Source organism: Megachile rotundata, chromosome 1, assembly GCF_050947335.1.
Source record: "Megachile rotundata isolate GNS110a chromosome 1, iyMegRotu1, whole genome shotgun sequence".
Taxonomy (NCBI): Eukaryota; Metazoa; Arthropoda; class Insecta; order Hymenoptera; family Megachilidae; genus Megachile; species Megachile rotundata.
In genome coordinates, this window is record NC_134983.1 from 7855803 (window position 1) to 7870502 (window position 14700).

At 30.9% G+C, this 14700-nt stretch overlaps 3 protein-coding genes across 7 annotated transcripts; 2 read left to right on the forward strand and 1 right to left on the reverse strand.

Annotated features, from left to right (window-relative positions):
- Positions 1–3477: 3477 nt before the first annotated feature.
- unc-45 (unc-45 myosin chaperone) lies at positions 3478–7822 on the forward strand. The gene is made up of 5 exons (XM_003700597.3): positions 3478–3848; positions 4384–4831; positions 4957–5286; positions 5375–5815; positions 5899–7822. Exons 2-5 carry the CDS (start codon positions 4409–4411, stop codon positions 7525–7527), a joined length of 2823 nt encoding a protein of 940 aa, XP_003700645.2. The 5' UTR covers positions 3478–3848; positions 4384–4408; the 3' UTR covers positions 7528–7822.
- Positions 7662–9864, reverse strand: LOC100882025 (cell division cycle 7-related protein kinase). Of its 4 annotated transcripts, none has more exons than XM_012279303.2 (8): positions 9671–9863; positions 9392–9602; positions 9212–9305; positions 8994–9136; positions 8765–8920; positions 8386–8693; positions 8146–8264; positions 7662–8021 (listed from the first exon to the last, which is right to left on the reverse strand). In XM_012279303.2, exons 1-8 carry the CDS (start codon positions 9705–9707, stop codon positions 7899–7901), a joined length of 1191 nt encoding a protein of 396 aa, XP_012134693.1. In that variant the 5' UTR covers positions 9708–9863; the 3' UTR covers positions 7662–7898. The 4 variants fall into 4 exon arrangements, with proteins under 4 accessions (XP_012134693.1, XP_003700724.1, XP_012134695.1 ...); XM_003700676.3 differs by having other exon boundaries at positions 8386–8716; positions 8806–8920; positions 9671–9859; XM_012279306.2 differs by having other exon boundaries at positions 7857–8021; positions 8146–8245; positions 9671–9864.
- Positions 9865–10088: 224 nt separating this feature from the next.
- On the forward strand, positions 10089–11414 carry ave (sterile alpha motif domain-containing protein aveugle). Of its 2 annotated transcripts, none has more exons than XM_076534786.1 (3): positions 10089–10349; positions 10826–10939; positions 11038–11414. In XM_076534786.1, the coding sequence occupies exons 1-3, from the start codon at positions 10347–10349 to the stop codon at positions 11212–11214; spliced, it is 294 nt and encodes a 97-aa protein (XP_076390901.1). In that variant the 5' UTR covers positions 10089–10346; the 3' UTR covers positions 11215–11414. The 2 variants fall into 2 exon arrangements, with proteins under 2 accessions (XP_076390901.1, XP_003700644.1); XM_003700596.3 differs by having other exon boundaries at positions 10124–10564.
- Positions 11415–14700: the final 3286 nt, after the last annotated feature.

The window sequence follows — 14700 nt, forward strand, 5'->3', positions numbered from 1 at the left end:
TGAGCCCATGCGCAGTAGCAAACCGTTACAAATAGTGCAGTATATGGGCTAAAAAATTGGCGTCCATCTAGCGGCGAAACGGGTGAACTAAGCCTAAGAAATGAGGGTCTGAACGCGCATACAAGGAAAATAGAAAAATGAATATTTCGGCACTTTGGCGACGTACTATGGTTCCTGGGGCATTTAGAAACAAATATCTATTAGGATTTCATGCGATTTGATGCGTAATAAAGCCAGAAAATCAATTTTTGTCGAACTCGGTCTAAAACGGTACAGGTGGCGTCATCTAGCGGCGAGCGGCGGAACTACGAAAAACTAAAATCTCGATTTTCTCGAAAATTAGGGACTTTTCCGAAATTCTGAGATATACAAATTGTTCCTTGTCGCCTACGGAATCGAACGAATCTAATTATAGCCTGCTAGGACCATTATTAAAGAAAATAGAAAAATAGTCCATTTCATGGACTAAAAAATTGCCGTCCATCTAGCGGTGAAAGTTGGAACTACAAAAATAGAAAATTTCGATTTTCTCGAAAACCAGCGAATTTTAAGTACTTTTGAGGGTCAGAAAGTGTTATGTGATCGCATTAGAAGCAAAATAAAGCAATAAAAGTTTCCTGAAAGCTTTAATTAAGAAAATAAAAAAAATGCCATTTTATGGAGAAAATTTGTGGCGCCATCTAGCGGTGACACTGCGAACTAGACCGAAAAACCGTATGCCCGTACACGCGTTAAGGAAAATTATAAAAAGTAATATTTCGCAACTTTGAAGACGTAGTATGCTACTTTTGACATTCTAAAGCAATATTTGTTGAATAAGTTATTCATTTTTTTGCCTATTAAGTTCAGAAAATCAATTTTTATTTGATCCCTTTACTGCGTGCCGGACATACGGTTTTTCGGATTAGTTTGCAGTTTCGCCGCTAGATGGCGCCACAAATTTTCTCCATAAAATGACATTTCTTTTATTTTCTTTATTAAAGCTTTCAGGAAACTTTTATTGCATTATTTGGCTTCTAATGCGATCACATAACACTTTCTGAGCCTCAGAAGTGCTCAAAGTTCGCTAATTTTCGAGAAAATCGAAATTTTCTATTTTTGTAGTTCCAACTTTCACCGCTAGGTGGACGGCAATTTTTTAGTCCATGAAATGGACTATTTTTCTATTTTCTTTAATAATGGTCCTAGCAGGCTATAATTATATTCGTTCGATTCCGTAGGCGACAAGGAACAATTTGTATATCTCAGAATTTCGGAAAAGTCCCTAATTTTCGAGAAAATCGAGATTTTAGTTTTTCGTAGTTCCGCCGCTCGCCGCTAGATGGCGCCACCTGTACCGTTTTGGACCGAATTCGACAAAAATTCATTTCCTGGCTTTATTATGCATCAAAACGCATCAAACCCTAATAGAAATTTGTTTCTAAATGCCTTAGGAACCATACTACGTCGCCAAAGTGCCGAAATATTGCACTTTGCATGCGCAGAAGAGTTGACATAGGCGGCTCAAGTACATATCGGAATGCTGACACAAAATAATTAATTACTCATTACCCGAACGTTATTTATGAACTTTTATTATCGAACCATGTAAATAATGCATTGCTAACCATTCTTCAATCATAAAAGTGCACAAGATATATCCACAAAACGTGTAATTAATTATTCAAAATGACCTCGTGTATACCGCTTGTCACCGTGGCTGGCCTTAGGTTATTAGTTAATAACTAATTAATTTCATTAAAAATTTGAACAAATATGATACGAGAAAGTAGCTGAGGGATCACTGAACATTCTTTTATAATAAAAGTGCATAAACTGTGTTTAGAAAATGTGTTGTTAATTATTTCATATTAGCTGATGCGGACGATGTATTCCGCCGACTTCGTGTTGGATATTAATTAATAACTAATTATTTACAATAAAAATGTGAACGTATGTGATATGAGAAAGTAGCTAGGAAATCACTGAACATTTTTTAATCATAAAAGTTCATAGACTGTGCTCAGAAAGTGAGTAATTAACGATTTTGCATACTCAATATCGTGTATATTCCTCCTGCGCGCCGCCCGCGCATGTCACGGAGGAATAATCACCGAAAAACGATATCTCCGTAGACTCTAATGCAAAATTGAATTTGTTCGCGTTTGTGTACTTGACTTTTCAACTTTTTTGTCTACGTTTTCCTTTTACACCATTCAACCAATTCAACCGGATGACACGGTTGAATATTTTTGCTTTAGCGTGAAAACTCGCTCGCTCAACACTGTTAGATTAGGCGTGGAGCGCCTCAATCAAACAGACCTAGTATAATCAATTTATGATTTCATAAAAGTAACTAATTTTATCGAAATTGATTCTGCCTCTTATTTTAACACTCGTTCTTGAGTGAATGTTTAATTACCGAATAAATAGTGAATGATTTTGTTTTTTTAAATAATATTGAATACGACCAAGCGACAATACCTTTAAACACTTCTTCACAAATGCAAACAGAACTCTTCATGTCCAACGGCTTTAATAACAGGTCTCTTTTTAACACACGGCACTTGACTGACTGATGATCACCATATCTCCTATGACGACACATCCGATTTAATGTCCGCCAAAAGTGCATTTTGGCGCGTAAAAAATCCCATTCTCTCGTGGGACGTGCAACAATTGAATAAATGCGCGATTATATTTTGTATTAATAATAAATAATTATAAATAATAAATATTATAAATAATAAACTATAAAATTCAAGTGCAGAATTCAATTCATTTTTGCCTTTTCACGTCGAAAGAGTAGGGTTCTGTAAAATACAGAGAAGAACTCTACATTTCCGGCTTATGTGGTGCCACTTTGCGGTAGAATGTAAGAACTAAATAAACTACAGTTTCAAAAGTGTGTACTTCACTCTGTTCGCCGAAGAGATGGCACCACATGTTCAATTTTTGAAAAAATTCAAATAATGATTACATTGGTTTAATTACCTTCCAAATGCATCAAATTACATCGCAGAACAAGAATAATTAAGTTAGCGTTCCAAATCCATGCAAATCCTCTCCTAACTTAATCTAAACCTAATCTAACACGAAACACTTGCAAAAATTCCAGAATCTTCCAGAATTTCTTCTCTGCAGTAATTTTTGGATAAAATACCGGTAGATTAGTGTTCCTAATTCATTCTAACACTTTTCTAATCTAACTCAAGCCTAATTTAACGCGAAATACATCATTAATGTATAAATTATTAATTTTGAACCTAATCTAACTCACAAAGTAGAGTCTACCTAACACTCAATTTTATTTGGAGAACAGGCTACCGAACGAGTAATTTTCGTTCGTTGTGCGCATCTTGTTCTGCAAATTTTATAACACGCATGCGCATTTATGATATTTCTAAGACCGAACAATCCATCTAGTGGTCCTTTATTTTGTATATCTTCTTCATTCTAAGAATTGAACTCTAGGTACATACATTTTGTCTACTGTATAAATGAAAAATGTATCACGTTGTGGCAGCACAGATTGTAGAAGCTTTCTCAGCTCAGTTGAGCTGCGCGAAACGGTTCCATTCTTCCATGAAATTGTATACATTCTTACATATATGCACTAAGTAGCATGGTCCTATTTTTACCCAACGACGGTATTTTTATCCAATCTGTGAAATAAACAGCTTAAAATAAACGATGAACAATCTAGTAACGTCTGGGCAGTTCTATGTCTTTTTTAATACGATGTGGAAGCGGCACCAGTCTCAGTATCGCGTTGCAGTTTTTGGGAAGAGCTGCTGTTAACCTACATTCAGCGAGTGAATCTTCAATACGTTTAAGAATTTGATACAATAAATAATAATCATTGTTTAGTAAGTATTTTATTAATATTGTTCATAATCTTTTTAAGTAATTTAAATCATTAATTTAAAGAGCATGTTTATTTAATGCTTAACATGAATTAATTCAGATATACAGATACTCCAGTTTTTTCTCAGTAAACTGTGATGATTTAATTTATGTGTAAAAATAAACAAATGTCTTACAAAATTTATTAGTAAATGATTAATTTTTTAACTATTTTATTTTATTAATTTTGAACTGTTTTATTTTGTGTTAGAAAAAACATTTTCTTGCAAAGAATAGGTTGATATCTGTTCAGTGGAATACCTCAAATTTATCATAAAATGTTAATGCCTATTTCATGCATACAGGATATTTTTGTAATTTTGTATTAAAGTATTATTGACAAACTTTACATATTATTATTTTCTAACTATTATCTATAGATTAAGCTCTTGAAGTGCATGAAAAAAAATAAGATACCTTATATAGTTTAACATTGAAGTTATAAAATGTATTATTTTGTATAATGCATGTCTGTTTAAAATTTGTTCTTTATTACAGATATTTTTGAGTTAAAAAGTTCATCATGACAAAAACAACAAATATAAGTGCACATGAATGGAAGGAGAAGGGCAATGCAGAATTTAATAAAGGAAATTGGGCAGAAGCTTTGAGCTGTTATACAAATGCACTAAAGCTTACAAATGAAGAAAATTCTGAAAAAGCAATATATTATAAGAATCGTGCTGCTGCATATCTAAAACAAGCAGAATACAATAAAGCAATTAAAGATTGCGATGAAGCACTTAAAATATGTCCAAATGATCCTAAGGCATTGTTTCGTAGATGTCAAGCATTGGATGCATTAGAAAGATATGAGGAAGCATATCGTGATGCAAGATATATAATTTCAGCTGATCCTGGCAATAAAGCAATTCAACCTATAGCTGCAAGACTGCATGAAATTGTTCAAGAAAGATACAGGCAAAACTCTCGTGTCAGTGCCAAGGTTTGTATATCATTATTAATTATGTAATATGTTGGACTAATTATGAAATCTTCCGGAAAAATATGGAAGTAATTGAAAAACATCTGTATGTATATTATAATTATTTTACAACTATATGTTTATAGGTATCACAAATGATGGATATAGCTTTTGAAATGAAAGGGGATAATGAAAAACGGGAAACAGCTATGAATAATTTACTTGTTCTTGCTCGTGAAAGAGCAGGAGCAGAAGTGATGTTTAGTGATGGAATTGTTTCTAAAATAATTAAGATGCTCAAACTTGAGAAAAATGAAGAAATAATAACAATCGCAATTCGAATCATTGCAGAATTATGTAAAGATCATATTGATCGAACTGAAAAAATTCTAAAAGATATAGGAATACCTTGGTGTTTAGAAATGATTAACAGTAAAATTTCAGAAAGGGTAAATGCTGCTCAATATTGTTTACAGGTCGGTATATATATCTAGTAGATATAAAAATTTATTATTACTGTAGAAATAATTATTATTACTAACTAGATTCAAAACTATGTTACAGACTATACTTAATACCTACAGTGGAATGGAGAATAAACCAGATTCAAAACCGAAAAAAGAATTATGTGATAAATATAATAAGGAGATTGATACGATCTTATCTTGTTTATTGTACAGCACAACAAGCAGAACAATTTCTGGATTAGCTAGAGATGCAATTATAGAACTTATTATGCGAAATATTCATTATACCGCGTTAAATTGGGCAGAACGGTTGATCGAACTTCGTGGTTTGCAACGTTTAATGGAAGTAGCGAGTGAGCTTGAAGAATACAAATATGAATCTGCCATGGACATTACTCCGTCTACTAGAACTGTAACTAGTGTCTGTTTGGCAAGGATTTATGAAAATATGTATTATGATGCAGCGAAAGATAAATTTAGAACTGCTATTGATGAGTATATTAAAGATAAGTTGCTTACACCAGATATAGAGTCTAAGGTAATTACTATTCTTACATTATTATAATATAATAAGAATCTCTTTTATGGTACTTAACAGAAATTTTATTGTTTTTTAAACAGGTTCGTGTTGTAGTTGCATTAACAACCTTACTACTTGGTCCATTGGATGTTGGAAATGCGATAATTGCTAAAGAAGGTATCTTAGAAATGATACTTGTTATGGCAGGCACAGATGATATATTGCAACAAAAGGTTGCTTGCGAATGTATTGTAGCTGCTGCATCGAAAAAGGATAAAGCAACTGCGATTATAAATCAAGGCGTGAATATATTAAAAAAATTGTACCAATCCAAAGATGATTCTATCAGAGTACGTGCTTTGGTAGGATTGTGTAAATTGGGCAGTTCAGGTGGTACAGATGCCACAATAAGGCCGTTTGCTGACGGAGCAACGAAGAAATTAGCTGAAGCGTGTAGAAGATTCTTAATTAACCCTAAGAAACAAAAAGATATGAGAAAATGGGCAGTAGAAGGATTGTCGTATCTTACGTTCGATGCTGAAGTTAAAGAAAAATTAATCGAAGACAAAGAAGCGATTCAAGCAATGATTGAAGTTGCTAAAACTGGAGATCAATCAGTACTTTATGGTGTTGTTACAACATTGGTAAATTTGTGTAATGCTTATGATAAACAGGAACTTATACCGGAAATGATAGAATTAGCTAAATTTGCAAAACATCATATACCCGAAGAACATGAGCTTGATGATATAGATTTCGTAAACAAGAGAATAATCACACTAGCTAAGGCTGGTGTAACAAGTGCACTGGTTGCACTGTCTAAAACAGAAAGTCAAAATAGTAAAGAGTTAATTGCACGTGTTTTTAATGCAATTTGCAGTCAACATGAAGTACGAGGAATCGTTGTACAACAAGGTGGAGCAAAGGCACTGTTACCATTAGCTTTAGATGGAACAGATAAGGGAAAAAAGCAAGCATCGCAAGCTCTTGCGCGTTTAGGAATTACGATAAATCCAGAAGTTGCATTTCCTGGACAAAGAATAATGGAAGTAGTTCGGCCATTTGTAAATCTTTTGAATCCAGAATGTTGTGCACTTGAAAATTTTGAAGCTTTAATGGCTTTGTGTAATCTAGCCGGTGTCAATGATAACGTTAGAAAACGAATATTGAAAGAAGGAGGTTTCCAGAAAGTTGAGAATTATATGTACGAAGATCATGAAATGTTAAAACGTGCATCTGTTCAAGTTGTAAATAATTTAATGATGTGCGAAGATACTATAAAATACTATGAACAAGAAAATGACAGAGTTAAATATTTGGTAATTCTTTGCGCGGACGAAGATACAGAAACAAGCATGGCAGCAGCAGGAGCCCTAGCAATGCTGACATCAACCAGTATTAAATCTTGTATAAAAATATTTGATTCGAAAGACTGGTTAGAATCATTACGTTTTCTACTTGCTAATCCTAATGCTGATTTACAACATAGAGGAGTTGTTATTGTCTCAAACATGATTAAAAGTACAAAGGATGTTGCAGCAAGATTAATTGAAACTGATGTTATGGAAATTTTAATGGCTCTAACAAAAAGTGATACAGTAGAAAATAAACAAGTAAAGAAACTAGCAGCTGAGGCATTAGAAGCTGCATCCAAATGGGAACTGATTAGGAAATATGAAAGTGACAACCAAACATCGGCAAATACAAGTACTTTGGAAACTGTTGAATAAATATCAGTATACGCTAATTTATAAAGTGTGCAATAACAATATATTTTATGTGACTAAGTGCCTTGTCTTTCATAGTAAATAGCATAGTCAAAAGACTCAATATGTATTTAAGTATTTCCCTTTTTAGATATAGATAAGTTATAAAAATATTGCATTTATTAACAACTTAATATTATACAATATTGTTGCATAACACATTACTTACTTACTTAATGTTTGAAAACTATTTATTTTGTATAAGTAATTATGTATTATATATGGTTGTATACAAATATATGTATATGTACAAAGTTCATTTAATATATCTTTTCAATACCAATTAATAAAAAAATAGTAAGCTTAGCGTTATTTTTCATTCTGATAAATACATATTATGATTTAAAAAATGGATGATTTAAAGCTTGATCTGCAGTAAACCGTGTTTTGTGGTCTAAATCCAACAAACTCAACAAAAGGTGATAAGCTTCTTTCGGAAATTGATTGCCCGATGATACCTTAAAACGTTTAATAAATATTTATTTGATATATAGTTCTAAGCACTGTTATTTACAAATAATTTTTATATTTTATTGTAATTTTATAATAACATTTAAAAATAAATGATAAATTAAAAAATACCTTTTCATACAAATTATGATTGCTATTATTTAATAAACTCTTATTTCTTTTTTGTAATTTCTGACATAAGGACACAATATCAATTCCGGGTATTTCTTCGCTAAAGATAATTTTTTTTCCTGAATTAGTAAACAAAATGTTCAAAGTATGAAAAATAAATAAAATTTGTAAATAAAAAAAATAAATAAAAAAATTGAAGTGCCTTAAAATATGAATTCAAAAAACAGTTATATTTTATACCTAATTTTTGTGCACACTGTTGCATTTTATTAGACCCAAATATAGTTGTTATTTCTGCCAAAGCTGTGCAATCATCTGGAGAATGAAAAAATGGTTGAGTACCACTAAGAATGCATAGCATCATCACTCCACATGCCCAGATATCAATTGCCGGTGTTTGAGAAGGATACTTCAATAAAACTTCAGGAGCACGAAATCCTGGTGTACCAGCTCTTGGAGCTGTCTGTTCTGGTCTTGATGTGCATAATGAACATATTTTTGGTTTTCCAAAACAACAACATTTTTCTCCTGTAACTTTTTTTCTCGTACTGAGAGAAAAATTTAAATTATTCTAAAAACATATATTTAACACATATTAAAAATATATAATGAACATTACTTCATAGAAATATATTCTTTATTATTGCAAATAATTAATACTTCATCTGATTTTTTCCGCTTAACAGACTGCACATCGGAGTTAATTAATTTATGATGTTTAGGTTTTTCCTCTGGTACATATTCTTGTGCTAATCCAAAATCCACTAATAAGTACCTATAAATAAAAAAAAATGGTATAAATTGTATATTATCGTAATACTATATTGCAATAATTTATTTATATTCACCTTCTATTGCATCTATCATACAAAAAGTTACTGGGCTTTACATCCCTGTGTATAATATTAAATTGATGAACCCTTCTTAATGCAGTCAATAATGCTGTCATATAATCTTTTGTTTCTTGAACAGTCATATTCTGTACATATTCCTATTTAAAATCATTAACAACAAAATTATAAGATCATTAAAAAATAATTTAAATGTGAATATAAAAGCATTTTACCGAAAATTTATCATGTCTCATATATGGCATCACAAATATCACTGTTTCAAAACTACGTAAACATAATTCTAAACCAACCACATAGTCTTTTCCTCTAAAATAAGATTTTTTTATATATTAATTAATGACATTTTTTATATATTTTATACATTAATAATCAATATTACAAATTTATATTACCCTATCTGTTGCATACATTGTAATTCTCGTTCAATCTTTTCAGGATGTCGAGTAGGAACTAAATATTTTAATGCAAATTTTTTAGAACCATCAGAAGATTTTAAAGTAGCTAAAAACACAGAACTGAAAGTCCCTTCCCCAACTTTTCCATGCACATGAAATAAATCCTTTATTAATGGAATGGTATTTTTAGTAATAGCATTGTCAGTCTCTGTAATTATATATTTAATTTTATTTTCTGTGTATTCTAAATTTTGCAAAGTAAAATAAGCTTCTCACTATTGTCATCTTGTTGTGTTTGAGTCTTGTTTTCCATAGTTTCAATGTATTATATCGTGCACATAATTTTACAAATACGGTACCACCTTTTTGGTCAGTTATTTTAACAAATTATTAACTTCACCATTCAACATTTTAATTAATTGTTATGCATATAATAACCTACAACTGTCAGACATTGTATATAGAAATATGTATATAGACAAGAAAAACATAAAATAATACAGTATGGCTCGTTCAACGACAGAACATGCTTGCTACACGCAACTCAGTTAACTTCAGTTAGCCCATTTTTACTTGGAGTTGTCCCTTATAGACTACGTTTCCATCGAGGGTTCAAATCGGGTCATAGTGGCCAAAAATATGTGAATAAGAAAAAGAATTGATGGTATGGGAAGTATACAAAAGAAAAGATTACTAGTCATGTTATACATGAAGTTTTAGAAATACAAGTTTCATCATCAATTGGATTACAAAAGGATATTTTACGTAGTTTCTTAACTTTAGTAACTTTTTGTAATGCATACCCTGCCTGGTAGTAAAATGGCGATACTTGATGTAATGTTATGACACACACTAATATTATGATGACAAACATCTTGAATTGTTTTTGCACCACTTTTGTGCATTGGATTTTTACGGCGTAATTTAGTGCATTTATATCATAAAAATTTAAATGGTATTCATATTTTTTACACTTTATGAAATTTATGATGTTGCAATGTTTGTAACCTGTACATGTAATGGATGCAAATAATCTGTATAGAATACTTTTACTGCTTTTATTTACATACTATTAATTACAAGTTTTTTTAATTTATGTGTACTTGTTATAATTTTGTATTTTGAATTATAATGGTAGAAGAAGTAGTAAATTCTACTAATAAGCCAAAGGTATGTGAATGTATTAGTCATTGACTGTTGGTATAAGTCAGCTTAAGGCTGTTCTATACACTGAAACATGTTCAATTCATGCACTAACTGCCAAGCTTTACGATGCAAATCGTAGTATATGTAGATTCCATTTGCATATTAGATTTGGAAGCAGCATACATTAATGCTAGAATCAGCATGTAGAGCAGCCTTTATGTTAACAAGAAACTGACTATAATAAATTAATATTACATTAACAAAATACATATAAAAAAATTGCAGAATAAAACTGCACGACCTCGCCCAGTTTATTTGTGGAATGTGTTAGATGTACAAAAATGGTTAAGGAGACATTGTAGCGATTATTATCAATTATACCATGAGAAATTTTTATATGTAAGTATCTTATTGATTTAAGGTCTGCGGCATAGATATATGTTTCTATTGCATTTTTGTACCTCGAACATGGTCAATGTTACTGATGTTTATTTAAGCATGATATCACAGGACGAGTTTTGCTAAGAATAAATGAAAATATTTTATTGAGGCTTGGAATTGACAATGAACAACACAGAATGGATATTTGGCGAGAAATTATGAAACTGCATCTTAAGACAGATATGTTAGAAATTAAAGATATAGAACGCCGCAATAACATGAACTTTGATTAGTGTAATAAGCTTATCAAACTAATTATACCTAATAATTAAAATGGACTAGAACTTTATTTTTTATATTTACTAACTAGATAATTTTTATCATTTTTATAAATGGTATTATATTATTAGCAATATTTTAATCTCTCAAAATAATTGTATCAATTAAATAATGTAGTTTTGTACATGTTTTTAATAAAGTACTTGATATTCTATTTGTATTTCTGTTTTTTTAAATAAAATACTAATGCAATGAAGGAGCTGGAATAGAAATTATAGGAAACAATATTACTGCATTGTTTAATTTTTGTAAGGAAGGTAATTATGTACATACAAATTTTCCAATATTTTATAATGATTTGTATTTCATTATCTTTTATTTAAACAAAAATTGGTTTTATTAAGAGATAAAATTTTATCATAACACAACAACACTTTTATACATAAATACATAATTTTTGTCAAGAATAATTATATTATTACACATTGTTATCCACTTTGCTGTTTTTGAACAAACACTTCCTTATTGACTAGAAATATTTCTTACTTGTGTTAAATACATTACTTGCAATAATTAGTAATTGTTTATATTTGAACAGTAATGCATTATGTCTATTTTATTTGTAATTTTTTCGTATTTCTAGTTATTTGAGATTCTAATTACCCTGTTTGTTATAATTTCATATAATATACATATACATTGTCAACAGTATTACATTGATGGACACACATAATACATTATGCCATAAATAAATTATTCTGTGCCTTATTTCTATAACATGTAAATACATATAGTTTTTTACCGTAGTATAATTTTCAACATTTTTAATTCTTTATTAATTTTAACTTCGTCAAATTAAAAATATAATTTTTAACAATACATTTTATTATAATAAAAGTCATCTTATTCAAGCTAAAACAAAATATTTTCGGTAATAAAAAAGAAAGTTTCATATTTACAAAAATGTTCTATATTAATATTACAGCTTTTCAAAACTATCCAAACTAATTTTTATAACTTTATAAGGAACTATTTTGTTTGTTTCAAAATAAAGCCTCTTTACACAGGAAACATTTTAAACTTATAACAATTAACTTGTATAAAACTTTCACGTGGGTTGAAAGTCATTATTTTAATAAAAATTTCACAGCCATACTTATTCTGTAGATATTCTACATTCAGTTTAATAGCTGTGTCCCTTAATCAATGTATTATCTTAATAAACAAAATCGAGTTCACTGTAAACTAATAAATTTCAATAATAGTATGTTAATTGTTCTAATTACACAATTATTTTTACATATTCTTGTTACATTTTGCTTTCATTTAAACGGTAAAATTTCATTCTCATTAAGTGTTCTATAATTGTAAGTCCTTTTTTTATCAATTGTAAGGAGATTAATTAAAAAAATGACATATAGATAGCACATGATACGCATATTTACACATCAATAAGTTTCAGACAAATGTTCTTTGAAATTTCGGACAATTAAGTACATTGAAAAGGTACAGCTAAAAAGTTTGAGCAATGGTTAGAGATATTATTTACGAAAGAGAATAGATACAGGGTGTTCGGCTACTGGTGGGCATAATTTCAGGGGGTGGTAGCTGGGGTGATTCTGAACAACTTTTTCCTTTACCAAAATGCTGGTTAAAGCTTAGTTTTTGAATTATTAATGAAAAACACTGACCAATCAGAGCGCGAGAATAGCGCGCGCTCAGATGCGAGAGCGACGGATGCAAGCGTGACGGTTGACCCTGGTCGTGAACAAACAAATCGCGCGATATCGGTAACATAGTTACCATCATCGGTAATATGTCAGCCGGTAAGTAGTTATAAAATTCACAACTATTAATAAGTATAAATTTATTAACGAAACTAATTGTATGGATGAAGCGAAAATAAAGGTAAAGATCAAGCGCAGTTTTTTTAGATAATTAAAAAAAATGACTATTTGTTTAACGACATAAAATTAAAGAATATTTGGACGCTTACCTCATGAGTGAATTTACGATGCGAAAATTCTTCATTAATTTTGAAGTATATCGTCGTATGACAAGAAACCTATTTACTCGCTAAAATCCACAAGAGCATATCAATACCCGCTCTATGGGATTGTCAAGTAAAAAGGGTGACTGTCATATTTGATGTCTTCCGTATAATAATAGTACAATTTCCGAAATCCACACTAAACAAACACACAATCACATAAGCACCACGATTGTCCAGTCCTTAGTATCGAAACGTTAAAAATATCCACCTTTTTTACACATCAATTCGTTTACGAAAGTTCCTCGCCATGTACACATTACACATTATGCGCGATGAGTAAAGAATCAGTTATTGCAAAATGTATTATTGCGATCGCATAACACATATTACCGATAATATTTAATTTACTTTAATGTTTGAAATGTGCACCATTCTCTTCTAAGCACTCTCGTTCGATTATCGACAACCAACTGACGTTTTGTACAGAATTTTAGAAACAAAAAACTGGCATTGGCACTATACCCCTCCTCAGGCTGATCAGGTTACATTTCTCGACGAGCGAGCTTCTTAGGTTATTGTGGAATTTTTTTCCCGTTGAGATAGAGTCACTGTTTCGCTCTTCTTTTGTGATGTTTGTTTATTTTGAAACTTTATAGTAAAATGTTCCGTGCAAATACGCATCTGTGCATATTCGTTAAAAGTAATTCGTGTCATAAACATAAATTTTTCGACTCATCAAAACAAATAAATAAATAAATTTAATATTGTCGGTAATACGAGTTATGCGATCGCAATAATACATCTTGCAATAACTGATTCTTTACTCATCGCGCATAATGTGTAATGTGTACATGGCGAGGAACTTTCGTAAACGAATTGATGTGTAAAAAAGGTGGATATTTTTAACGTTTCGATACTAAGGACTGGACAATCGTGGTGCTTATGTGATTGTGTGTTTGTTTAGTGTGGATTTCGGAAATTGTACTATTATTATACGGAAGACATCAAATATGACAGTCACCCTTTTTACTTGACAATCCCATAGAGCGGGTATTGATATGCTCTTGTGGATTTTAGCGAGTAAATAGGTTTCTTGTCATACGACGATATACTTCAAAATTAATGAAGAATTTTCGCATCGTAAATTCACTCATGAGGTAAGCGTCCAAATATTCTTTAATTTTATGTCGTTAAACAAATAGTCATTTTTTTTAATTATCTAAAAAAACTGCGCTTGATCTTTACCTTTATTTTCGCTTCATCCATACAATTAGTTTCGTTAATAAATTTATACTTATTAATAGTTGTGAATTTTATAACTACTTACCGGCTGACATATTACCGATGATGGTAACTATGTTACCGATATCGCGCGATTTGTTTGTTCACGACCAGGGTCAACCGTCACGCTTGCATCCGTCGCTCTCGCATCTGAGCGCGCGCTATTCTCGCGCTCTGATTGGTCAGTGTTTTTCATTAATAATTCAAAAACTAAGCTTTAACCAGC

What these genes read in the sequence shown, in the direction of transcription:
- ave (XM_003700596.3), top strand. Translation starts at nt 10,526, where the DNA reads ATGGTAGAAGAAGTAGTAAATTCTACTAATAAGCCAAAG. An exon ending in ATTCTACTAATAAGCCAAAG is followed by an intron (nt 10,565 to 10,825) that starts GTATGTGAATGT and finishes AAAAAATTGCAG; the next exon opens with AATAAAACTGCACGACCTCG. An exon ending in ACCATGAGAAATTTTTATAT is followed by an intron (nt 10,940 to 11,037) that starts GTAAGTATCTTA and finishes TGTTTATTTAAG; the next exon opens with CATGATATCACAGGACGAGT.
- LOC100882025 (XM_012279303.2), bottom strand. Translation starts at nt 9,707, where the DNA reads ATGGAAAACAAGACTCAAACACAACAAGATGACAATA. An exon ending in CAATGTATGCAACAGATAGG is followed by an intron (nt 9,306 to 9,391) that starts GTAATATAAATT and finishes ATCTTATTTTAG; the next exon opens with AGGAAAAGACTATGTGGTTG. An exon ending in TGAGACATGATAAATTTTCG is followed by an intron (nt 9,137 to 9,211) that starts GTAAAATGCTTT and finishes GATTTTAAATAG; the next exon opens with GAATATGTACAGAATATGAC.
- unc-45 (XM_003700597.3), top strand. Translation starts at nt 4,409, where the DNA reads ATGACAAAAACAACAAATATAAGTGCACATGAATGGAAGGAGAAGGGC. An exon ending in ACTCTCGTGTCAGTGCCAAG is followed by an intron (nt 4,832 to 4,956) that starts GTTTGTATATCA and finishes ATATGTTTATAG; the next exon opens with GTATCACAAATGATGGATAT. An exon ending in CACCAGATATAGAGTCTAAG is followed by an intron (nt 5,816 to 5,898) that starts GTAATTACTATT and finishes TTTTTTAAACAG; the next exon opens with GTTCGTGTTGTAGTTGCATT.